Raw genomic sequence first — 26,847 nt, 5'->3', positions numbered from 1 at the left:
AGTTGAGCTGAAGAGTCTGTTTCCGTGCTATATGACTCTATGGCTGAAATGAAGAGAAACTTCACCCCAAATGGTTGTGAATTTTTGGCATTCCCTATGTTCTCAATTCTGTTTTTAAAGATACTCAGGGTTGCCATTGTTAGACTTTGGGATCCTGAGACTAACGGTGTTATTAAGTCTCTTTGCTTTAAGATGACAGCTGTAGTTTCTGATCAAAGTGTTAGTTAATTTTGTGCTTCAAAGCATCCTCGTGATTGGTTCATTTTCCATTTCAGATCTGTAGCCTTATGCGTGGAGGAATTGCAGAGCGTGGAGGAGTGAGAGTTGGCCATCGCATTATAGAAATCAATGGGCAAAGTGTGGTTGCTACACCGCACGAGAAGATAGTCCATGTTTTGTCCAACGCAGTTGGTGAAGTGAGTGTTATCATTCATCACTGATGAAATAATACAACTTGTTCATATTTGAGTGATGTAGTGTAGCTTTTCTGTCTCCCTCTCTCTGGATAATGTTCTTTTTTCTCATCTAAAGAAACTGATTCTGATTTCTTGGTACTTGTTAGAGTAAAAGGAAATGCTGGAAACATTCAGCAGTTCAGGCGGCATGTTTCAGGTTCCGCATCCTTTGTTAGAACAGAGAAATAACAAGCAAGTTTTCACCTTTTCAGCATAGAGATGGCTAGAACAAAGGGAAGACAGTGGAACCCCGATTTAATGTGACCCGATTTAATGCGATCAGCCAGTGGACCCCCTTCTTTATTTCATCTTTCCAGAATAGAAATTATTTTCAGATCAAAGTGGAATGCGCCGTTAGAAGACTGAAATCTTTTTCAGTGAAAGATAAGCTTCACACACGACTCTGCCCATAAAATTGATGGGCAGAGACAACTGTGTCAGAATGAAAGTGCTGCCAAGGCTACAATATCTTTTCCAATCGTTGCCCATTTCATTGCCTCGGTGTTTGTTTAAAACACTCAACGAGTGTGTCAGAAGGTTTCCATGGAATGGGAAAGTGGCTAGAAACTCCAAGGAAAAGTTGACATGGGAATACAACTTGGAGTGTTTAAAATTATTCGATTTTTAAAAATATTATTGGGCAACCCAGGCAAGGGTTGTCACCTCACTCTTTGAGGGACGGGGCCCCCCTTCTGGACACAAATTGGACTACATGTGGTGGGTGAAAAGATAGTAGGAGACTTTATATATAAATGAGGCACTAAATTAATTTCAAAGAAAACGGATAACCCCACACTAAAGCATGTACTTCAGATATGGTAAAGAATAAATCAATGTATTGGATTCAAAGTGGGATTGTCTCCAAAAATGCCTTTGACCAAGAATAAGTTAATACCCTTGACTCTGGAGAAATAAAATCATGGACACCTGATGGCAGAAAAGGATCATGTGTATCGAGGATTGTTACAAGTGAAGACAGCTCGTGTCTTTCGAGCAGTTGTCTAACAGAACATTCTTCTGCTATCTGCAAATAAGATCTTTCTTAAAGGGAGCCTAATACCTAGATGTAGTGACATGAAGATTCTAATTCACCAGAGGAATATGTGTAAATTTATCTCTAAGATGTATTACATATTCCATAATGAGGGCCCGAAGCCGGGCTTACACAGGTCAAGGGAGAGATGTGAGTTGGACTTGGGCACAACAATCAATGAGGAGTGGTGGGAAGTCCTGTGTCTGGACAGCATGAATGGGGTCATCAATGCCAGATACAGGTTGGTGCAATACAACTTCTTCCTCCAGCTGTACCTCACACCACAAAAATTTTACACATCAAAGCTGGAAATTTCAGAGATGTGCTTTAGATGTGGTGTGGAGGAGGGAACTTTTGTCCACTCCATCTAGCTATGTACAAGGGTGAGACCCTTGAGGGACATTTTGAAAAAATTTTCACAAGAGGATTTTCCATAGGATCCGGAGTTATTACCTTTTGGGAAATAGACTGACCAAATACCAAATTTCGTTCGTGAAGATCACCTTGGCGGTAGTCGGGAAGTTTATAGAGATTTCATGGAAGTCCAATTCCGAACTAAATACTACACAATGAAATGTAGAAATGAGGAAGTGCAATCCCCAGGAGAAAATCACATACAATCTAAGGAAGAAATGCAATACAATCCTTGGAGTATGGACACTCCGAGAGATTAGTCCCCCCCCCACCTTGAAAGAGAGATACTGTAACAATCTGTCCCCAGTAGGAAAAGGAGTGTGATCAGTGAAACAGGATATGGCACAGATGACGTTTTTTTTCCCAGTTGTTCTGGGTTTTATTTTTGAGTTTTTTTTCCATGTTTTGATCTTTATTTCTTAGTCATTATCATTCCTAGGTTTTTCTTTGTTCTGTTTAGGTTTTTGTAGGGATCGATGCCTCCTTGATGTCTATATTAATATAAATTATCTAACTGTAGGCTAAATTGTATATGGGAGGGTGGGGAGAGGGAGGGGATAAATACAGACTGTATATACACAGGAATGTTGGAAAGTTTGAATGGTTTGTTGAGTTTTGTGAGTCTATGAAAATTATAAATAAACTATTCCAAAAAAAAAAGAATAAAAGTCAAACCCAAGTTGTATGTGACCACGGCATACCTGAATCAACACTTTGTGGCTGAAAATCTCAGGAAGATACATGCGTCGCTTTGGTAAGTTGAAGAAGAGGTTGGGCTAAAGGCCAAGCTCATGAAAACAGCCAAAGACATCGGCCTTGAAGACTCCCTGTATGAGTGTTTCATTCAAGCGTGCTCAGAAGGCCTTCCAGTTTCCGAGCCTATTCTCAAAGCTCAAGCTGAGAAGCTTGACTAGCTGATCAATGGAGAAACCTCACAGTTCAAAGCTAGCGATAGAGGGCTAGACCAGATTAAACACCGTCACGTGATTTCTCAAGTGTTAGTGTGTGGAGAAACTTGCTCAGCCAACAGTGCCACCGCCAGTGAATACCCGGCAGAACTAAAAACCCTCTTAGAAGAAGGTGGCTACAACTGTGATGAAACAGGCCGCTGCTACAAGATGATCCCAGACCATACACTGTCTAGCAAAGATGATGCCCATCGATATGAGGGGTTCAAACATCATAAAGATTGTGTGACATTGTTGTTTTGACTTAACAAGACTGGAACACACAAGTTAAAACCACTCATAATTGGCAAATTTTGTCCTGCTGTTTCCACCATGTCAACCTGAAGTCATTACCGTTCAAGTATACGCATGGCAGTAATCGTTGGATGACAGTGTCATCTTTGAGGATTGGTTTTACAAAACTTTTGTCCTTGCTGTCTGCGTTAATTTGTGTAAGCAAAAGCTAGAACTCCAAGCTCTTCTTTTGCTTGACAACTGTCCCGCCCACCCACCAGCTGCCAACCAAGTAAGCTGTGTTGGAAAGATCTGTGTTTCTTACCTCCCAAAGGAGACTACAACTAAGATCCAGCCTTTAGATCACGTGATCATCTCCGTGTTCAAGCAGAATTATAGGTGTGAATTAATTTGTGGTATTGTAGATGATTCAACAACGCTGGAAGGCTATCTGAAAAGCATGCATGTTAAGGAAGTTGGCCACTTAGGTGGGAAGGGCTGGGCAGCAGTAAGCTACTCATGTGTGGAAAAATGTTGGGAGCAGGGTCTGGTTCCAGCATTTTCATCCCGACAGTCCATCAAGTAAGATGATGATAATGACCAAGAATTCTATGGTTTCACAGATGAAGAGGTGGGTGAAGTGCAGAGGCTGTTTGAGCATTTTCACCAGTGGTGCTTTGCCAATGACGAATGCTCAACATGTGAGCATCTGACGGACTCCGAGACCGTCCGGCTCCCGAACCACAGGAGAATGGCAATGAGGAGCCTCCTCCCCCACCCCCAAAAGTGTCTGAAGCCATTGAGTACCTCAAGGCTAGCCTACGTGGGCTGGAGACCCAGGATGTGGACCACATAAAAATCCTCCAGTTCAGAGGCATTTTGGATTTTGCTCACCGCCAGTGACATGCTATGTTCAGGCAACAAGCACTCGATCACCTTTTTTAAGAAATAAAAAATGATTGTAAATACAGGTATTGTACATGTGTTCTTTATTTGTTTGAAAACTCTGTTTCTCGTGACCCCGATTTAGCATGACCCTGCTTTATTCACATTTTTTTTTACCCAAACCATCGCGTTATATCGGGGTTCCACTATATTTCTGAATGACTTAAATTGGCATTTAGATTCATATTGTGCTCCTGGGTAATGTGCTACAGAGCAAGGCTGTGGTTCAAACCTAGCAGACCAGACTACTATTAAAACGAGGAAAACTGTGCCAAAAAGGCAATGGATAGAAATGGGCAATACTGCTACAGACAGCAAGAAGAGCAAGTTTACGGCATTTGTTCTATAAACTGCAGTGTACCCAGATGTAGCCAGTGTACCCAGATGAGATGCTTTTCCTCAAACTTGTGAAGAGACTCAATGGAATAGGGGGACAGAGAGAGAGTTGGGGAATGAGAGTGGCCACGTCCTGAAGCTCAGGTTGCTCCTGTGTACTGAGTGACCCTGTTTGCATTTGGCTTCTTTCAATGTAGAGGAGATCACATTGTGAAAAATAAATGCACTACGTTAGCCTCAAGCCTCACCTGGAAAGACTGTACGAGTCCCTGAATGGTGGGAAGGAAGAGATGAAAGAACAGATGTTTGCCTTCTCCTGTATGTGCTGGGGAAGTGCCACATGATGGAGGTGCGATAGGTGAGCATGGAAGAGTGGACCAGGGAAGTCGAAGGGAACAATCCCTTCAAAAATCTGAAAAGGAAGGGGGTTATGTATCTGCTGATGGAATCGCATTGAAGCTGGTGGAAATTGCAAGGGAAAATCCATTGAATACAGAGACCCGTGCATGGAAGGTGAGGGACAGAGGGACTGGATCTTCACAGGAGAAGAGGTGCAGGAAATGGGTGAAATGCACTCAAGGATTGGGGGAGGTGGGAACCCACTGTTCAAGAGAAAGGAATACATTTCAGATTCACCATGTAAAAAGTTTCATTGTTGGAGCCAAAGCAAGCAACACAGGAATTTGTAGAATGGAACAGAGTCTTTTACAGGAGGCAAGTTGGAAGGAATTAAAGTTGAGGTAACTGTGGACTTGCAGTAGATGTTATCTACCCTCCATTGCAGTGACCGATGGATCCAAAAATGAAGAGTCAGAGTTGAACACTGTGAATGTGAGAGTACGGTGAAAATGGTCAGCAAATGTGTCCTTGGGCATTAACACCAGAAGTGGAGAAAGTGGAAGGTTTACCACTGGCTTAAACCTGAACCCTGCTGAGCCAACATTCGGGTGAAATAGAAGTGTTAAATTAATATTGGGGATGAGAAATCAAAGATGTATCCAAGTGTGGGGACAAACTGGAGCAAAGGGTATTCATTTAGGAAATGATAAATTAAGGTGTATCAGTAGGATTAAGGTTACAAATGTAATAAATAGACTAATTGCTCTGTATCTGACTGCATATAAATTTCCAAATGAAATAGACGAACTCGGAAATAATTAAGTCTAATCTGATGGCCATTCCAGAGACATTGAATATTGAAGGCTATGTAATATTCAGGAAGTTGGAAAAGTTGGAGAGTATCACTGTTGATTAATGAGGGAGATTGTGCAAGAAAGTGGGATGATCTAAATTCAGGAAACCGGACAGATTAGGGTGGAGATTAAAAATAGGGCAGAATTCACTCAGAGCAATGGTGTACAGATCCCCTAGCAGCCACCGCATGGAGGGAATAAATATAAAATGTATGGCTTAAATGATGAGGAATTTTAATATGTATAAACAGACAGACATTAGTATGGTATTTTTGGGATTGCTTCTGAGAACACCTTGTTTTGGTGCGAATCAGAGGACAAACTACAGTAGATAGACCTGTCATTTCACAATAAGATGAGAGTATCTAGAACATAGAAATCTACAGCACAGTACAGGCCCTTTGTCCCACAGTGTGGCGCTGACCGACTCTTAACAGATGTCTAGAAATTTCCTATGACATAACCCTTCTTTTTCCTCAATTCCGTCTATCTATCTAATAGTCTCTTAAAAGATTGTATTGACATCCACCACTATTGCCGGCAGCGCATTCTATGCACCCATCAGTCTGAATGAAAAACATGCCTCTTGCATTCCCCCAACCCCCCCCCACCCGCACTTAATCCCAAGCATCTTAAAACTATACCCCCTCATGTTAGCCATTCAGCCTTGGGAAATAGCATCTGGCCATCTATATGATCATTGCCTCTTATCATATTATACACCTCTATCTGGTCACTCCATCGCTCCAAGGTAAAAAAGACCAAGTTCACTCAACCTATCCTCATAAGATATGTTCTCCAGTCCAGGCAATAATCTCCACTGCACTCTCTCCATAGCATCCACATCCTTCCTGTAATGAGGTGACTAGAACTAAAAGCAATTTTCCAAGTGGGGTCTAACTAAAATCTAGTGTAACTGCAACATTACCTCACGACTCTTGAACTCGATCCCACAGTTAATGAAGGCCAACATGCCATACATCTTAACATCACAATCAACCTGTGCAACAGCCATGAGTGTCTGTGGACACATAGCCCAGGATCTTTCAGTTCGTCCACACTGCTCCGAGTCCTCCCATTAACATTATATTCTGCCTTCAAATTTGACCAACTAAAATGAACCACTTCACACTTTTCTAGGTTAAACTCCATCTGCCAATACTCAGCAGAGCTCTGCATCCTATCAATGTAATTAAAGAGCTCTTTGTGAAAATATCCCCAAGTACAGCAACTGCAAGGTGATTGCATTTTCCATTTGGAATTAGGGAGAGAATAGATCCAAAAGTCAGCGACAACCATTGAAGAACGCCAGAAAACTGATCCACCAAAATGCTGTGGCAAACATTTCATGGGGAACATTCACAATTACACAGATGCATATAAGCAAAAAAGAAAAAAGTGTGGTTAGGACCCACATCATTGTTAAGTTTAAAAAGTTAAAAGTAATATCAAATTTAAAGAAGAATCGTATAACGTTCCAAAGACAGGTAACAGATTGGTTAATGTAGTGGTTAACACACTATTGCAGTGCCAGCTGCCTGTGTTTAATCTGGCGCTGTCTGTAAGAAGTTTATACTTTCTCTATGTAGATTTCCCTTGGGTGCTCCGGTTTCCTCTCACTCTCCAAAAATGTACTGGATTGGTAGGGTAATTGGGCAGTACAGGTTTCAATGGCTGTAATCAGTTCCTACCGTGCTGTGATTAAATTTTAACAATGTAATTTAAATTTGCAGAGATCTGCAGGGCTGGGCTGGGGGTGGGGGGGATGGGGAGTGACTTTTCCAGATATAGGATGTTGGAGTTACTGTACAGGCTGCCAGAGGAGATAGTGGAGGCAGATGCAGTGTTTGGAGAACATGTGGTTGGGAGGGGTTTGGAGGTATCTGGAGAAAATTGATCTTGTTTGGGTAGACAGCTTGGTGGGTATGGACAAGTTGGGCCGAAGGATTGTAAACCTCCAATTGTTGATGTGTACAACATTGGCAGACTCATAGGAAACGAGGCATAAAGGAGCCTTTTTCAATGAAAGCGTTCATCAGAGGACAGATAATAAGTTATGTAACTAAGATGAAGAAGGACTACAATCGAGAAATAGAACAGTTGGAAAGGGAAATAACAAATACAGAAAAAGAATTAGCAATAAAGGAAGATACAACTAAAAGAAGAGAATTGACAGACAAGAAAATAAAATATGAAACACTACAAACATATAAGGTGGAGAAGAACATAATGAAGACAAAACATAAGTATTATGAGCGAGGAGAAAAAACGCACAAAATACTAGCGTGGCGGCTTAAGACAGAACAAACTAAAAGAACGGTATTGGCATCAAGGAAAAAGGACAAACAAATTACATATAACCCAACGGAGATCAACGAAAACTTCAGGGAATTCTACGAACAACTATATCAAACTGAAAACGAAGGGAAAGAAGACAAAATAGATGAATTTCTAACTAAAATTGAACTACCGGAATTGCAAAGAGGAGCAAAATAAATTAATAAAACCATTTGAAATAGAAGAAATACAGGAGATATTAAAAAAAACTACCGAACAATAAAACACCGGGAGAGGATGGACTCCCAATAGAATTCTATAAAACATTTAAAGACTTATTAATTCCTCCTCTCCTGGAAGTAATGAACCAGATTGAAAAAAACACAAAACATACCAGATTCATGCAAAACAGCAATAATTACAGTAATACCAAAGATGGGGAAAGATCCACTAACACCAGCATCGTATAGACTAATATCTCTACTTAACACAGATTATAAGATAATAGCTAAACTATTAGCAAACAGATTGGCCGACTGTGTACCAAAAATAGTTAAACTAGACCAAACTGGATTTATTAAAAAAAGATGAACAACGGACAATATCTGTAAATTCATTAACTTAATCTATGCAGTACAAGGAAACAAAACTCCAACAGTAGTGGTTGCTTTAGATACAGAGAAAGCCTTTGACAGAGTAGAATGGAATTATTTATTCAAAGTACTACAATATATTAAAAGGAGAAATATATTAAAAGGAGCCTTTTTTTGCTAGTGGTGCGATGTAACAAGTGGTATGCAATTGGGATTAATGTGTGGGGGCTTCAGCTTTCTATAATTGATTGTAAATGACAGTGACGTATGCTTGCTAAATTTGCTCATGACACAAAGATGGAAAAGTAAGTTATGCAATTGGTGTGGATCAGTCAAGTGATCTGGCAAATGGAATAATATACACAAAAATGGGTCATTGCCAATTTTAGTAGCGGAATTAAGCTTTTATTCTAATGGGTGAAGGGTGAGTGTCAGCAACCTCTAGGAAAATGAGATTGTAAATCAAACCTGACCACAAAGTACTCTTTGTGCACTGAGAGTTGCTCAACAGGTTCAATTAGGCAAAACTACAATTCCTTGTGGCTCACTGGGAAACATTCTCACATCTGAGTCAGAAGGTTGTAGGTTCAAGTGTCCAGAAACCTGAGTTTTAAAATCCCAACTGTGATTCCTGTGCTTGGTTGAGACAGTGGTGCTGCACTACTGCACTATCACAGGAGCCATCTCTCAAACCCGATGTTATTCTGAGACCCAGTGGCTCTCACTTGGTGATTTATGTATCCACTTGTGTATGCAATGATCTGGTTCCTTTTCAAGCTGTTTTTTTGACACCAGTAAAAATTGGCTTCAACAACCTGGAGCTGATGTTACAGAATATACATTTGGGACCAATTTGGCATTGATCCCTGACATGTGCTCAGCAAATATCCTGAGTTGTCCGATCAGTTTCACTGGTATGCCCTTGACTTTACCTTGGTTTGAAGAATAATTTCAGGAGACTGAGGTAAATGTCAAGTAGGTTTTTAACCTTCCTCATTGAAAGAAGTCAGATCTGTGTGTCAGTCACTCAACAGATTTTGTGCTCCCTTGTCACTTGACCTACCTACATTCTTCCATGATAATTGGTTCAAATGTAAACCTTTAGCATGCCCATAGGGAACCACACTTTGATATGGGCCCCTGTGACGTTTACATCTGAAATAAAAACACCAGATCAGGTTCATCTGAGGCACCAAATGAATTTGAGAATGACAGCCATTTATTGAATTCCCCCTCCCCCGCCGCAAATGATTTGTTCTCCTGGTGTCAATCAAAATGAGTGCAGAGGAGAGTTTGGTTCATGCTGGTGATTTTCAACTCTGAGGAATCTAAAAGTTAAATATTAAATGCATCCTCTTGCTCTTAACAATTTTTCTCTGTTATGGTCATATTGGTTGATAGAGTATACTTGCACTTTAATTGGAAAATAATTAGAAACAATTGCTTTCTAGGGTGATATTGAATAAATTGGCACAGAGGCTCTGCAGCCCATCGTGCCTGTGCTGACCCTATTAAAAGAACTGTGGGATCTAATCCTTTCCACAGAGGCCTGGAACTCTCTTGTCGATGGGGAAAAATATAAATAACAGAGTATTTTGGGTTGTGCACAATATTTGGAAATGGCTTGCAATTCAGGATTTCTATTTCCACTGTCTCTGTCTTTGACCCCTACTTTAGTGAAACATCCCTTGAGATTGCAGCCTCGCAGTTCTGGCCTCTTGTGCATCCTTAAATGTGATCCTGTTCTCTCTCCTTTTAAGGTGCTCCTTAAAACCATCCTCCCTGACAGGTCTTGCATCCTTTGTCCTATTTCCTGGCATCTCTTGTTGGATGTCACTACCATTAAGGTCATTGAGACGACCTTCAATGTATAGATCATTGGGGCATTTTCACCCAGATTTAACCCAATGATAACCACCCAAATAACCAAAAATTAATCCCACATGGGCCTTCAGAGCCTGACAGCAAACTCCAACAGGCACAGTCTGTTGTTGACTCTCTAGGCCAGGGCACAACCAGAAAGCATAAAGACACCCTTACCCAGACTCAACCCCATTCAAAGACAACCCAAATAGAAGCCCCACAACAGACTCATGACAAATTACAGGGACACCCTAACACAGACCCAACCTTACCAAGAAACACCCCCAATAACCCTAACCCCAACTCCACACAAACTGTAAAACCCCCACAGCGGACCCTTCAATGAATGATACAGAAACCCAGCGGAGGAGATGCGAGGCCAGCAGAGGCTAGAAACAAGACACAGTGTAATGAAAACATGGGCCAACCACTGTCCAGTTCGATCAATATTTAATCTTGGTGCTCCTTTATTTGACATCACTGCCTATGGAAACCCATCCTAAAGATCTTCACTCTCCCCTGAACTGGTGATGTCGAAATTCAATCGAATCTTCCTCCCCTCTCCCCTAGATTCACATGAAGACAATGCCTGCAGCCATGTACAGACTGCTGACAGCTCAAGAACAGCCTGTTTACATCTGAAGGGGACAGCACCCCCTCCCTGGCCTGGTGTGCAAAGTGGAAGTGTCCGTGTGGTTTGATTGTGTTGATCGTTGCTGCATTTCTGCAGCTGCAAAAACAATTTTTTTTAAACGTTGCTTTGTTTGACAAAAAAAATCTGTAAAAAAAAAACCACAAATCTTTGCCTTTCAGACATGCAACTTTGTGCGGTTTATAGTAGAAAGGTAAATATATTCTCGCAGGTTAATTCTCACCAATTAGCTACTGGGCCTCTATATAACTTTGTTAATTAGTAGAGGGCTCTTATGTTGAACCTGTTCGGTGCAGGTGAGTAATTCTATCATTTGGGAAATGTATTAAAAGTTAAGCAAACTGATAAAAATGTACAAATTTTCAACATGTATGTACTGCAATCCAGAAATTTCTGTCCTTATTCCCATTTATTATTCTAAAACATTCCTGATTAATCCTCTTAATCGATTACTTTTTTTTTGTTAACCTCGTTGAGACATTCCAACCTATACTGGAGTGTTTGTAAAGAAATCATTTTGCTCTAAATAATGTTGTTCAAGTTGAGGGCAGCTCAAAGATCATTCCTGTGTCACCAATTTCCAATTTAAAAAATCTGTTATCAATTCCTAATTTATGTTAATCAGGAGAGATTAGAAAGCATGGGAGTATTCCACAGTTCCATTCTCATAACATTCAAAGTGGAAGCTGGACATTGGCAACTCCTTGAGCAAATTATTGTTCTGTTTTGGGAATTAAATATGCAGAGGTGGGGTTGAGGTAGATATGATTTAAAAACATAGGGGTTGGAGAAGACTGTAAAATACACCACTGTAAATACGTCAGCATCAAATTGACTGAGCCCTGCCAGGCAATTATACTTTCAAACACATCCTGGGACCTAAGCTTTCATTGGACTGCATCCACTTCAGTGCTGGGATATTTAACATGCACACTTGTTCCCCTAGAATTCCCTAGATACAAAATATCTGAGCCAGTGTTTCAGTTTGAGTTCTATCTGTTTAACTTGAAACCTCTTGATTTTTATATAAGTATTATTATTTAACCAAAAAAAAAACTTATTTCAGTAACTGTGGCCAGTTTTATGTCACTCTAACCTTTTTGGGAATGAGCATCTGATCGGGCACAACTTTTAAGCAACGTTAGTAACAAGGATGTCGTCTGGAGCAATTGATAGCACAATTCTGCACTCTAGTGAGACCACGATCGCCTTGCCCAGTGTGTAAAGGATTTCAATTCAGGATGAGGTTAGCAGTAATCACTAAAGTGTGTGGCGCAGTCTATTATCCCTTCTGTCAACAATGGCCATGAAAGAGCTATGCATACTCTCATCATTGATCATCAAGCATTGATGAGTTAGTTACACCCTCTGAATTAACTTGCGTGCAATTGAATCATTAACATGTCCCAGCAACAGGACTCGCAGAATTTTAGTGGAACACCAGAACCATTCCTGTATCCTGGCCCAAGGGTAAATGAATTAAGACAAGAGTGATACGGGGACGAATATCCTGAAAATGTCAGTTTCTCAGCACTTCAGGTGAATATATTTTTTCCTATGTTTACACACAAAACTAAAGTGTTATCCTGTGCAAATCTGCAGCATTATTACTTGAAATTACAATAATAGGATGGGGACAAGCTAAAGGATTTCATTCAATGACCTGCGATAATATCTATATTAATCAATACCTACAGATGCCGATGTGAACTTACTGTAAATATTTTATGCAGTACTAGAATATACTTGTCATTGGTGCAATAGAATATAACATAAGGCATAACACTACAACATAAACTTTTACCTTGTAAAGTATTTTTGTCAGATTAATGCACTTGTGAATGTCGTTCATAATCCATTTTTTGGAAATTGTTTTTGTGTTTCTTATACAACAATGTTCATTTATTTATGTTACTGTTAAGGATTTATTTGTTGGGGAAGGGGGAAAAGAGAGTGATATGTTTAATGATTTACATTCCTCTTTTTTTCTGCGGAATTGCTGGGGAAAAATAGTATTTAAAGGTGTTTGATCTGCAAAAATTCTTATATCTTTTTGAAAGAATTTCACCCATGATCTCTCCACTACTGAGCCTGTATGAGAATATCAGCCATCAATTGCAAACGTTTCTGTATACTCAGGCCTATTTAAATCAAGATTACCAAATAGTTTTCTTCACTCGCATGATGTGATGTTTCTAGTAAGGCCATTGCATATTGCCCTTCCCTACTTGTTGCAGTTCTTCCGATGAAACAATTCTTGCTATGTTGTAAGGGAGGGGCTTTCAGGGTTTAGGCCCAGGATGAGGGTCTCAATGTGCACATTGTCAGGGGAGGCATTCTCATTGCACATGTTGCTTTTGGCTGTGGAGGTGATGGGTTTGCAGGATGCTGCTGAAGCAGCACTGGGGAGTACCTGAAATCCATTTTGGTCATACTACATATTGCATCCAGTCTGCGCCAGTGGCTATGATGTTCAAGAGGGTAAACCAGATTCTAATTGAGCAGATGTGTGGAAAGCGATTGCATCTTGTAGCTGATATTCTCAGACATATTGAGAGCTGGGGACCAAAAGTGTCTTTGTTAATTCTTCAAAATGTTGGACTAAATTGAGAAAATCCCAAGAAATTCTTGTAATTTTCAAATGACAGACACCAAAGATGGTGGGTACAGATAGGTTGTGTTTGCCTCTTGGGGGTTGAAGGGGCGGGGGAGGTACCAAAGGGCCCCGCACCATTTTATAGATGTTGCCTGCTTTGTCTAGTGGTAAGGGATGTTAGAACCCAAGTTTTGACCAAGCTCCCCATTTGGTCAATTTGGGTTATGGGCATAGCGGACAGGAGATGAGGACAAGCCTCAGGTGTCCCTTCCTTGTTCCTCATTGTTTCCGACAGGGCTGAGAGGAGAAGGGAACTTTGCTGTAACTTCTCTGCCCCTGCTCCCACTGGATGAAGGTGTGCATACAATATACAGCAGTGACTTGTCCATCAAAAGTGGCTTTTAGCTTGAATGAAACAGGCTGGTTTGTGATCAGATGCTCTGACAGAAGATGTCCTTTAGCCATTTAAATAATTAGGGTTCCAGTCCTCTGGGGCCTGAGTTTCCAAGGTTACAGAAACTGGATGTGGCTTTTCAGTGCCAAGGGTCTGTTCTTGCAATGGGATTACAGCTTCATATACCTTCCTGCTTTTCCCCCTTGTCCTTTAGTAACTCTGACAGAAATATTCCAGATTTCTGTCTTTGCTGACAAAGAACATCTTGACCATTCCCAAACGGCATTCCAAACTGCAACAATGATTTCTCTCTCTGGGATACCATTCAGCAAATATCCATGAGAGAAATCTTCCGGGGGGATGGGATTAGGGATTAATTTACTGAATTTCCTTTTAATTTTATTAGCTTTTTTTTCATTGATAATCTAGGGAGGATGGGAGTAAAAGATGGGTGAGTAGTTCATGTGATGAAACTCTCCAGAGCCTGGAATGATTGAGCAGAACAAATTGATAGACATTGTAAGTTAATATCCAACTAAAACTATCCTTTTAGGCATATGATGTTATTTCAAGGTTCTAGTATAAAAAATGGCCGAGATGCGAATAGAAACTGAAGAATTCAAATTTGTTTTCTCTCCTAATGATTTTTTGAAAATATATTGAGAGTTAGCATTTTCTTTATCCCAAACTACAGTGAAAGTGTAGCAAAGCCTTGGTGAATAATTGCAATCTGATTCAAACCTGTTGTGCATTTTCTTAAAAACAAAAATTACTGGAAAACATTTCTATCATCTTAGTGATAATATGGAATAGTAATTGGGATGTCCAGAGTGGCATGCTGGGCTTGATCCTGACCTTGGGTGCAGCCTACGTGAAGCATCCACAGTCTCCCACTGACTGCATGGGTTCCCTCCCATAGTCCAAATAAGTACAGGTTGGTTAATTAGTTGCTATAAATTTTCTCCCAAGTGCAGGTGACTGACAGGAGAATGGTGGAACACGAGGGAGACTGATGAATGTATGCTTTGGGGCCAGAATAAGCTGAGTTAGCTATATTTAAGAAAAGACATGACCTGGAGCTACAAGTTTGAATCTTAATATGTTATTAATTAAGTCAATAAGTCTGGCATCAGGAAAAGTGGTCATTATATTACTGGATTATTGTGAAGCCCTCATTGGTCTTGAGTGATCTTTAAGAGCAGTTAGACGGGGAATTAAAGAACCCACATCCTGGACAGAGTTAAAAATCGCAGCATCTGTGGGGTGATGGCCCACCCGCAGAGATGAATGAGATATTTTCCAGTATTTTATGTTTTTAATTTGGATTTCTGACATCAGCAATTGACCACTTTGTATATTTACTCATCTCTTTCTTTCAATATATCATTATTACACACTCATTTAATGTCCTGTTTGGCTCAAAGTGCCTTGTAAAAGGGCCTGTTATACTTTGCTACTTTTCACTGTTTAAAACACAGAACTAGTAACACATGATTGATTACAGCTGACCTGACATTTCAACGGTATGCTTGGGGTGTTCCTGTAATTGGGGGGGGAGGGAAAGAGAAAAGGTGCGAAAGCCCCTGAGATTGTTGCAGACCTGTTTTGGTTTACTACACGTCTGTCCTGTGACTGACGTTTCCACGTATTGCCTCTCTGTAGCTGCTGTGCTGTGTGTTGCATGTTTTTACCTCTGTAACGGTGTTGAAGCACTGTCAGCGCAGGGCATATGTGTCACGACTCTTGACCAATAAAGCTTACCAGAAACAACTATGCACTATCTGAATTTTCTCACAACTGAAATTCTTTTGTTAATGTATTTTATTGATGTAACAAAAGAATATTAGACATTGTTTGAGAGGATGGCCTTCCAAATGGTGAAATGAGTGTTCTTGCAGGTTTTGTGACAATTTGTCATCTCAAATTTTATCTTTTCTGACCTGAAATATTAGAACATAGCTGCCAAGGAAAAGTCACATGGGAATACAGGTAATCTTAACAGTATATAATTGCCACACTTCTTATAGGGATTAATCAGTTTGAGCACAAGCTCGGACTCGGAGATGGTACGTATTGACAGAGGATATTTCCTCAGTCCAGTTTAAAATAGTGCAAATTAGATTGGTTTACACGGGAAGAGCTTACCGACAGAGCCACTGTTCTATAACTGTGTATTGCTCAATAGGAAACAGTGACTGTGGGTGGACACCAAAATACATTCTCTTGATGCATACCTGTGCAACACTTTTGTGTTGCTCTGCTGTGCGGATAGTCCATAGGAAATCATTTGCTGAACTCAAAATTAGAAATTGTTGCAGAATGCAAAGGAAATAATTTTGTCATGCACATGTACTTCCCACAAGTCTTCATGATCTAAACAGCTTCATTAATCAGTTGTGGGTCAGAATGGGGTTATTTTATGACAGTTACGTCTAAAATCTATAAACAGCTACAAAATAATTCAGTAACTTTGAAGAATTTATCTTCTGTAAAATTTGAGGGTCAAACTTATTTGTTTTTGTGGTCAGCGTCTGCAGAGGAATCTCCCTACTTTGAAGACGATGTACTCAATGAAATGGAGTACTTTGATTATTCTGTGCAGTAAAGGTAACAGTTAGAAAACTTTTTTTTAAACTTTGCTCAGCCTGGTAACTCCTCGATTTCTATTTCAAATAAAGTGCCCCGTGGCGTGATCAGACACAAGGAAAAAAGCATGTTACTGTAAATTCCCTCGCAGCATGTCATAAAGGGTAAAAATGAGAGTATAAGCTGAGGAATCTCACTCTTTTGAAATAACTATTAATCCACTATTTGAGTCATGGGCACGTTGAGGCATTTTTGCTGAATCTCTTTGTTATATTCACAGATTGTTCTCCAGTATGTTAGGTATGGCTCTAATTAAGCTTCCTCATATTGCACTATCATCTTGAGGTTATTCCCTTCCTGGTATTTGTTGTTTGAGCTTTCAAACAGAGTTTCGGCTCATTGTCAAACTCAGAAATGTCCCCATGATTATAACACTGTCTCTTGTATCACACCAATTAGACTGTGGGGCCTTTCCTGTTGGCGTTTCAGCACCCTTCCTCTGACTCCTGGTTTCCACTCTCCAGTGGTGCATGTGCTCAAGTCCCCACAGCTTTGGAGGTGGAACTCCCATGTGGATCTTTGTGTCTGAGCCATCTCCCTGCACGTGATGGTGTGTTGCAAGCTGCCAGTGATCGCCTACATGAAAAAAAAACAAGTGCTTAAAATTTATAACAAATGCACCTAAACCAAAAGAATTAAAAGTAGGCCTCTCAAGCTTGTTTAACCATTCAACAAAAGTATGATAGCGACCTTAATTCTGTCTGTGCTTGGTATCCTTTGCTCATCAAGAATCTGTCTGTCTCTGCCTTCCAGTGATTCAAGGGTGAACCACTTCCACAATGTGGGAAGCAGAGCTGGCAGAGGAATGACTTCCTGTGAAGTTATCTATCCAGTTAGACTGTACTCTCTTTCAAGCTCACCTACTAAGGTGCTGAGATTATCAATACCTATGTATTCACTTAATAAAATTCAAGGGTGCACAAGCTCACCGGTCCCTTCCAATATTAAAAAGGGCATGCAAAAATTAGAAATTGTTGCAGAATGCAAAGGAAATAATTTTGTCATGCACATTCATTCAGAGTTGGGTTGCTGTGTGTTGGTGAGTAAAAAGGGTGCTCAGAGGGTAAAGGGTTAAGTAGAGTTTTGCAGAATTGGTTAATTGAGTAAATTAACAAGGACCAATAAAGGGAGAGATAGGTGAAGAAGCGGCCCAGTGAGTGAGTGGCACAGAGAAGAAGTAGAGTACTGAGGCTTTGGCTCGAGAAGCTGAGGACAAGCTGCTGTCAGAGTGGTAAGGTGGGTGAGCTTACTGAGTAAATTTTTTGCTTTTTGCTTAATTTTAAGGGTGAGTAATGGAGGCAGTGGTTAGGGCCGTTCAGTGCTTGGGAAGTCATGGACAGTCAGTTTGTTCCTGATGGCAACATCTGCAGCTCCTGAGAGACCGTGTTAGGGAATTGGAGCTGGATGAACTATAGATCATAGTCACCCCTAGACAGCAGGAATCTGATACCTGGGTAACTGTTCGTAGAGGGAAGGGGAAGAGGCAGAGAGAGCAGGGCACCCCTATGGCGGTCCCCATCAACAATAACTCTACTGTTTTAGATACTGTTGGTTAGGATGACCTACCAGGGTCAAGTCTCTGCCATCGAGACGGCCCTCAGCTCAGAAAGGAAGGAGGGAAGAGAGGAGGGCAGTAGTGATTGGGGACTGATAGAAGATTTTGTGGGAGAGATAAAGTATCCTGAATGATTTATAGCCTCCCTGGTGCCAGGGTCCAAGATATCTCAGATCAAATTCTCCCAATACTCAGGAGGGAGGGTGAGCAGCCTGATGTCGTGGGCGGAAAGAGTAAGGAGGTTCTTAAAAGTGAGTTTAGAGAGTGAAAAGACAGGACCTCAAGGATAGCAATCTCAGGGTTGCTGCCTGTGCCACATGCAGGTGAGTTTAGGAATAGTAAGATTATGAGGATCTACATGTGGCTGCAGGCATGATGTAGGGGTGAGGGTTTCAGATTTATTGACAGTTGGGCAGTTTTCCAGGGAAGGTGGGACCTGTTCCAACAGGATCATTTGCATCTGAACTGGAGGGGCAAAAATATTCTTGCAGGTGCATTTAAAGTAGATAAAGAGGAACCAGAGGGTAGGAATAGAAGTAGGGGAGAAGGAAGAAAAAGATAATACGGTTGTTGACACTGTTAGTGATAAGTAGAAAGTTATAGGTGGAGAAGATCTTAAAATGTGTTCGTTTTAATGCCAGAAGCATTGTACAATGTTGTAGCTATTAATGAGACATGGTTGCAGAAGGGGTGTGATTGGCAATTAAATATTCCTGGATTTAGTTGCTCAGGTGTGAAAGGGGACAAGAGGTGGAGTTGTTGCATTGTTTGTCAGAGAAAATATTATTGCAGTGCTTTGGCAGGATAGATTAGAGGGCTCGTCTCGGGAGGCTATCTGGGTGGAATTGAGGAATGGGAAAAGCAAAGTAACGCTTCTAGGAGCATACTATAGAACACCTAATGGGGATGGAGATGGAGGAACAAATTTGTAAGGAGATTGCAGTGAACATAGGGTGGTGATTGTTGGACATCTTAATTGTCCGAACATAGACTGGGAGACCCATACAGTAACAGGGCTGGATGGTTTGCAGTTTATAAAATGTGTTCAAGAAATTTTTTTTGCAGCAATACATAGAAGTGCCAAGTAGAGAAGAGGCAGTGTAGGATCTCCTGTTGGGGAATGAGATGGGTCAGGTGACAGAGGTGTGTGTTCGGGAGAAGTGATCATAATGCCATAAGTTTCAAAATAGTTATGGAAAAGGATAGGTCTGGACCCAGGGTTAAGATTTTTGATTGGAGAAAGGCTAACTTTGAGACAATGAGAGAGGATTTAAAAGGAGTGGATAGGGGTGATTTATTTTATGGGAAGGAGGTCATTTAAAGGTGAAATTTTGAGGATACAAAACCTTTATGTCCCTGTTAGGTTGAAATGATAGGTTAAAATATTGAGGGAGCCATGATTTTCAAAGGAAATTGGAAACTTGGTTCAGAGAAAGAGAGGTGCCTACAGTAAATATAGGCAGCATGGAGAAAATGAAGTGCTTGAGGAATGTAAAACAAATCTGAAGAAAGAAATTAGAAAAGCTAAAAAGAAATAAAATTTTTCTACAGTTATATTTACCAGCAAGAGGATAGTGAGGAATAAAATTGGTCCCTTAGAGAATCAGAGTGGTCAGCTATGTGTGGAAGATTTTGAACTATTTCTTTTCTTCTTTACTAAGGAGAAAGATGTTGAATTGTGTCAGGTAAGGGAAACAGATGATTTAAGAGGAGGAAGTTCTAGAGCTTTTAAGAAATATAAGGGTGGATAAGTCTCGGGGACCTAACCGGATATTCCCTAAGACTTTGTGGGAAGTCAGTGTAGAAATAGCAGTGGCTCTGATAGAAATATTTAAAATGTCATTAGCAATGGGGATGGTACATGTTGTCCCATTCTATAAAAAGGGTTCAAGGATTAAACTGAGCAATTAAAGGCCTGTAAGTTTGATGTCCTTGGTGGGTAAACTAATGGAAAATTTTCTTAGAAATGGTGTGATTAGGAACGGTCAACATAGATTTGTGCATGGAAGATCATTTTGACAAATCTTACTGAATTTTTTTTGACGAGGTTAAGGCAGAGGATATTGTCTATATGGACTTCAATAAGGCCTTTGACATGGACCCACGTGGAAGGTTCAATCGTTAGGTGTGAATATTGAAGTGGTAAAATAGATTCAACAGTAGTTAGATGGGAGATGTCAGAGACTGGTGGTGGATAAATGTTTGTCGGGTTGGAGGCCGCTGGTTAGTGGTGTGCCTCAAGGATCTGTACTGGGTCCATTGTTGTTTCTTATATACATTAATGATCTAGATCACACATGTCAAACTCTGGCTCGCGGGCCAAATTATAATTATATTTGGCCCGCAAGATCATATTAAATATATATTAGAGTTGGCCCGCTGGCCGCCACGCCAGTTTAGTGCATGCACACTGAAGGTGAAAATGAAGACGCCGGAGGTGTGGAGGGATCTCAGAGTCCCAAATCCCGGGGATCGGAGCGCCGCACTCAGCCCACCCGGCTCCCGGACACACAGACGCGGCTGGAGTTGGGGACCATCCTCGCTGGGTCTGCGCTTCAGCGGCGACGCCGGACCGAACGTCTCGTTGGCGATGCCTTCCCCCTCGCACCGTGCGTGGCGGTCCCTGCCTCCCGCTCCTTTTGTTGGAGACGAGCCCGGTGCCGTGAGATCGCAGTTTAATCCCTCTCCAACCATGAGAGGGGGGTGGGAGCAACGCGCTCTTCTCAGCCAATTCCTCCATCGCCCTGGATGCCGGGGGTTCGGGTGCCTTCATCAGGCGACCGACCTGTTGGTCCAAGACGAGGGGAGAGCGTACAAACTCCACACAGACAGCACCTGAACTCGGGTGAACGTGGAGCTGCGACCCCACATTCCACATCAGGACTGTGTGTAAGATTGGGAGCAGTGAGACGGAAGCTTATTTTGTTCTTGTGATTTAAGCCTTTCTTGGGGTGGGGTCCTTCTCTGACCACTTGCCTAACAATTAACCTAATCAGATGTGGAGTTACCACAATACAACAGTTCTCAACCTTTTTCATTCCACTCGCGTCCCTGTGCTATTGGTGCTCTGTGATTAGTAAGGGATTGCTTAAGGTGGTCTGTGGGTGAAAAGAAAAAGTTTGAAGACCACTGCTTTAATCATCCCTCATTGACTCGTCATGTGCACGGTTTCAGAACTCCAAAGGAAATGGGACAATGACAATGAAAGAGTTTATCCAAAACTATTATTAAACATTTATTTTAATAAGAAAAAGTTTAACATTACATATGTTGAAAGAAGAGAAAACATGCAGATGTTGTTGAAAATTTTCAATAAATATTTAGTTCGGCCCTCGACTTAGTCCAAGTTTTTAATTTTGGCCCTCCGTGAATTTGAGTTTGACACCCCTGATCTAGATGATGGGGTGGTAAATTGGAGTAATAAGTTTGCAGATGGTACCAAGATGGATGGTGTTGTGGATAGTGAGGAAGGTTTTCAAATCTTGCAGAGAGATTTGGGCAAGTTAGAAGAGTGGGCTGAAAGTTGGCAAATGGAATTTACTGCTGACTAGTGCGAGGTGCTACATCTTGGTTGGACTAATTAAAATAGGGCATACATGGTGAATGGTAGGGTGTTAAAGAATGCAATTGAACAGAGATCTAGGAATAATGGTGGACAGGATAGTGAAGAAGTCCTTTGGAATACTGGCCTTTCTAAATCAGACCATAGAGTATAAGAGTTGAGAGTTAATGTTAAAATCATGCAAGGCATTGGTGAGGCCAATTTATAGAAAGGATGTGAACAAAATAGAGGGAATACGGAGAAGATTCACCAGAATGTCTGGGTTTCAGCACCTAAGTTATAGAGAAAGGTTAAACAAATTAGGTCTTTAACATTTTGAGGTGGATATATAGATGTTAATACTTTTTCCATTGAGGATAGGGGAGATTCAAACTAGAGGACATGAGCTGAGAGTTAGGGGGCAACGGTTTAGTTGCAACACAAGGGGAAGCTTCTTTACTTGGAGAACGGGGTCTATGTGGAATGAGCTTCCAGTGAAGGCAGGTACAGTATTATCTTTTTAAGAAAAATTTGGATAGGTACATGGATGTAAAAGATAATGGAGTGTTAAGGGTGGAATACAGGTCAGTGGGATTAGGAGAATATAAGTGTTTTGGCATGGGCAAGGGCCATGATAGCCTGTTTCTGTGCTGCAATGGTTATGTGGTTAAGCAATCCCTTACTTAAGGTGGTATGTGAGTGGGAAGGGAAGGTTGAGAACCACTGTTTTAGATCCAGTTATTACTGAAATATTTTGCTTGAGAAAAATTGGAGTTATGAAACCTTGCACATAACGAGTCAATTAAGTATGATTAAAATAGTGGTTTTCAAACCTTCTTTCCACTCACAGACCAACTTAAGCAATCCCTTACTAATCAAACAGCACTTATTACATAGGGAATACTTAAGGTGGAATATGTTTTTAAAAAAAGGTGCCCACCCCTGTCCCTGCAGACTTTTTCCCTTGGATAATTCATTATTCCAACTCCTGAGAACAGCATATTATGGGGGAAAATGTCTGCCAGCACCGAATTTAATTAAATTTATTATCTGATCATTGACCCTCCATTTACTCTGTTAACATCCTTCCCCTTCTCCAAGTGCAATGGCAACCTCTCCTTTTCACTAAAGTCTCTCAGCCTGGGATCACACTGATTAAACCCCTTTGTATCCTCTCCTAAAGGAGGAGCACCATCCCAATCTAAGGCCTCTTCTACATGGGAGCTTCTTAACATGTGTCTGTGACATAAAAACATCTTGGTTTGACAAAATACAGAACTTCAAGTACTTTGAAATTTCCAGACAAAAAAATGCAAATTCATAGCAGGTCCGGCAGCATTTGCGAATAGAGAAATGGTCAATGAGCCAGCATCAGAATGGAAAGGTGAGAAAACAGGTAGGTTTTAAGTTGCAGGGATGGATGGAGAACGAGATACAATGGTACAAGAGTCATCCAGTTACGAGATGAATGAGGGCATGCTGGTTAGGCGGCACATGTGGAAAGAGTAGAACCAAGCTCACGTTGCAGCTATGTGACCTCTTGACACAATCAGTAAAAGTACCGAGAATATTACAGCACAATACAGGCCCTTCGGCCCACCATGTTGTGCTGACCTATGCAAAGCTAGCAACAATCTAAATTTTCCCTACCTCGCACCCATAACCCTTTATTTTTCATACATCCATGTGCCTGACTCTTTTGAATGTCCTTATTGTACCAACCTCCACCACTAACCCCTACAATGCATTCCAGAAACACTCCACTCTGAGTAAAAACAAACTTAGCTCTGACAAGACCCCTAAACTTTCCTCCACTCTCCTTAAAACAGACGTCTGCTGGTATTTGCTCGTCACCCTGGGGAAAAAGGTGCCAGCTGTCCACCCTATCCAGCCCCTCATCATATATACTGAAAAACTGCTGGTACTCGGCACCTATGGGGATTGGTAGATACCAGATAAGTGTATTGACTGGTTGCTTAAGATTGCACGTTGTATAGTTTGACTGGTGGAGGGAACGCCAATCTTAACACCCATGTTTTTTACCTATTTATTTTCCAGGTGATTGAATTCCAGATAACTGGGATACTTCTAAGTCACCTTTCATCCTTTATGGCTCCAGAGTAAAAAGACCTAGCTCTGTCAACCTTGCTTCATAAGATGTTCGCCAATCCAGATACATCCTGGTAAATCTCTCCACCCTCTACAAAGCATCTACATCCTTCCTGTAATGAGGTGACCATAATTGAATACTAGTGTCATCCAACTGAGTCCTGAGATCTATAGCGTTTACCTATGTAGAGGAAGACTTGGTATTCCTTGGCCTTATTCATTGGGGTATTGGAGATGATCAGAGGCATTATTTAGTGTGAGAGGAGGATAGAGAGTAATTGGAAGCTGGAGGTAACAGTGAACATTCAGTAAATTAGTCACCCAGTGTGCACTTGCTTTTTCCAATGTACTGGGGAATCACCATCTTGAGTTGAGTTAAATGCAATATACTAGATTGGAGAGGTGCTAGAACAAGGTCTCTTTTAATTCCCAGCTGATGGGAAGAGAACAGTGATGCATGTCCCACAGTTGTTTGAGAAAGTGCCACAAGAAGGGACCTCCTTGGTGGAAATGGAAGTCACAGAGGGAATGATCTCTTTGAAATGCTGAAAGGGAAGAAAATGTGTGGTGCTGGGGATTCTATGGACATTATTTGCTGAAGATGAAAGCAAGGGAATCCATATTCAAGGAAAACATTTCACCTTAGGACATCTCATTATCAAACCAGAGTCAGAAAAATTGGGAGAATGAAATGTGCCCCTTAATGGGTTCATGCTGGGAGAGGATGTCATATAGATAGCTACTGTGCCACAAGTAATTATAGCAATGGTGACATTACACCACAATGTTCCCATGGCCTTTGGCCCCTCTCACTGACTGTCCATCTGCCTAGTAACCAGACTGCACAGAAAGCTTCAGCACCTCTTCAAGCAGTCAGTAGAATTGAATGTCAGTGCCATTGAATGTATTTGACATTTGATAACAGTTGGGGCACATAAAATATATGACAAAAAGCACACCCTCAAAAAATTAAAATGATAAAGTTGACTGGTGGAGAGCAATCCCATGTTCCCCCCCACCCCCGGGAAGGCCATGCTCCCTCCAGGTTTAATCTAGCACATGCTTAAAGACAGGTATTCCAGTCTTGGCACCTGAAGCAGATCATAGTGGGAAATCTACTGGAAAGGCTTCCTAGGGATAGAAAGTCATAAGGCATGGGATCCATGGAACCGTAGCTGTGTGGATTCAGAATTGGCTTGTCTGCAGAAAGCAGTAGGTAGTAGATGGAACATATTCTGACTGGAGGCCATTGACTAGTGGAATTCTACAGGTATCTGCTCAGGGAACCCTGCTCCTTTGATTTTTATGTGACCAGGACGAAAAATTGGATCCGTATGCTTGCAGATGACACGAAGGTTGAAAGTGTGGATGGTGTAGAATGTTGTCTTAGGTTACAACAGAATATAGATGGGATGCAGAGTTGAGTGGAGAACTGGCAGATGGAATTCAATCCAGATGTGTGTGAAATTATGAATTTTGAAAAGTCCAACTTGGAGAAGGAGTACATGGTTAGTGGCAGGATTCTCAACAGTGTGGAAGAACAGAGGGGCTTTTGAGTTCAAATCTCTCAAGATTGCCATGTAGATTGATAGGGTAGTTAAGAAGGCGTATGGTAATGCTGTCCTTTGTTAGTGGGGGGTTTGAATTCAAGAGCCGTGAGGTAATATTTTAGCTCAATAAAATTCTAGTTGGACCACACTTGGAATATGGTGTTCAGTTTGGGTCACCTCATTACAGGAATGATGCAGAAGCTATGGAGAGGGTGCAGAAAAACATAAGGTTAACAGAGCTAGGGCTTTTCTCTTTGGAGTAAAGAAGGATGAGAGGTGACTTAATAGTGTTCTACAAGATTATCAATAGTATAGATAGAGTGGACAGCCAGACCTTTTTCTCCCCCAAGGGTGACAGCTGCAAACACCAGAGGACATCTATATAAGGTGAGGGTGGGAAAGTTTAGTGGAGATGTCAAGGTGCCTGAAATGGTTTGCCAGGATGGTGGGGGAGGCTGGAAAATAGGGATATTTAAAAGACTCTTGGGCACATGGATGCAAGTGAAATAGAGGGTTATAGGTTAGATTGTTGAGTAGGTTTATGTTGGTCAGCACAACATCATATGGCCAAAGGGCAAGTATCGGAGGACATTTTGAAGATGAGTGAAGGAAAGTTTAGGGGAGACTTCAGATACACATGGTAGGTGCCTCAAATGGATTGCCAGGGGTGGTGACAGAAAGAAAAATGGAGGGTTATGAGTGTGAGTTCAGATTTATTACCAGAGTACATCCAACCCTGAGATCCTTTTTTCCTGTGGGCTAGACAGAATTACGACTTATTGGTAGTGCAAAAGAAACTGCAATACAGAGGGGGGGGGGGGGGGGTGGTGGGAGGAATCAATAAAGAGTTCTTAAATGAGCCCCTGATGAGTTTATACTTGAGGAGCCTGATGGTGGAGGGGTAGCAGCTGTTCCAGAAACTGGTGGTGCGAGTCTTGTGGCATTTATACCTCTTTCCTGATGGTAGCAGCGAGAACAGAGGTATGTAATGGTTAGATGGAGTAGGTTTACATTGGTCCACACAAAATCATGGGCCAAAGGACCTTTACTGTGCTGTAATGATCTATAGACCTCAGGAAAAGAATGCCAAAGATTCAGCACCCTCTCAATGAAATGTCTGGTCATCTGACTAAATGGCCTACCCTTCATTATGAGATTGTAGCCATTACTCTAAATTCCTCAGCTATGGTAAAATATCTTTCTCACATCTATTTTCGACTTGTTTAATGAGCTCACCACATGTTCTGAGAAGACTGGGTCACTGTTCTCTAATCTCCCTTCACTAGACAAACCCTCTATGTCTGAAACTCATCGGATGAATCTTTGTTCCCCTTTCTGAGGAAAGGAGACTAAGTAACCCACAATGTTCCAGGTTTGGTCTCCATTTGGACTGTAAGATTATTATAATGTTGAAAAGATGTTTTAAAATTTTTTGACTGATTTGTTGGTAAATGGACATGAAAACTACCAACAGATTACCTCAATATTCAGCACAGTTTAACACGAGGATGAAT

General features: G+C 41.2%; 2 protein-coding genes across 5 annotated transcripts in view; one reads left to right on the top strand and one right to left on the bottom strand.

Moving 5' to 3' along the window:
• apba1b (amyloid beta (A4) precursor protein-binding, family A, member 1b) overlaps window positions 1–15,695 on the top strand; it is a 189,653-nt gene extending 173,958 nt beyond the window's left edge. For all 3 annotated transcript variants that reach the window (XM_069922330.1, XM_069922338.1, XM_069922321.1), the window contains 2 exons: window positions 276–416; window positions 10,861–15,695. In XM_069922330.1, the coding sequence (XP_069778431.1) occupies window positions 276–416; window positions 10,861–10,932 (213 nt within the window). In that variant the 3' untranslated portion in view covers window positions 10,933–15,695. The remainder of the gene's footprint in view (window positions 1–275; window positions 417–10,860) is intronic.
• Window positions 15,696–15,735: 40 nt separating this feature from the next.
• Window positions 15,736–26,847, bottom strand: part of fam189a2 (family with sequence similarity 189 member A2) — a 124,820-nt gene continuing 113,708 nt past the window's right edge. For both annotated transcript variants that reach the window (XM_069922363.1, XM_069922353.1), the window contains one exon: window positions 15,736–17,154. In XM_069922363.1, coding sequence (XP_069778464.1) covers window positions 16,898–17,154 — 257 coding nt within the window. In that variant the 3' untranslated portion in view covers window positions 15,736–16,897. The remainder of the gene's footprint in view (window positions 17,155–26,847) is intronic.

This window comes from Narcine bancroftii, chromosome 1 (assembly GCF_036971445.1).
Source record: "Narcine bancroftii isolate sNarBan1 chromosome 1, sNarBan1.hap1, whole genome shotgun sequence".
Classification (NCBI taxonomy): Eukaryota; Metazoa; Chordata; class Chondrichthyes; order Torpediniformes; family Narcinidae; genus Narcine; species Narcine bancroftii.
Note: the sequence above shows the minus strand (reverse complement) of the source record. Positions and strands in the feature narration are given on the sequence as shown.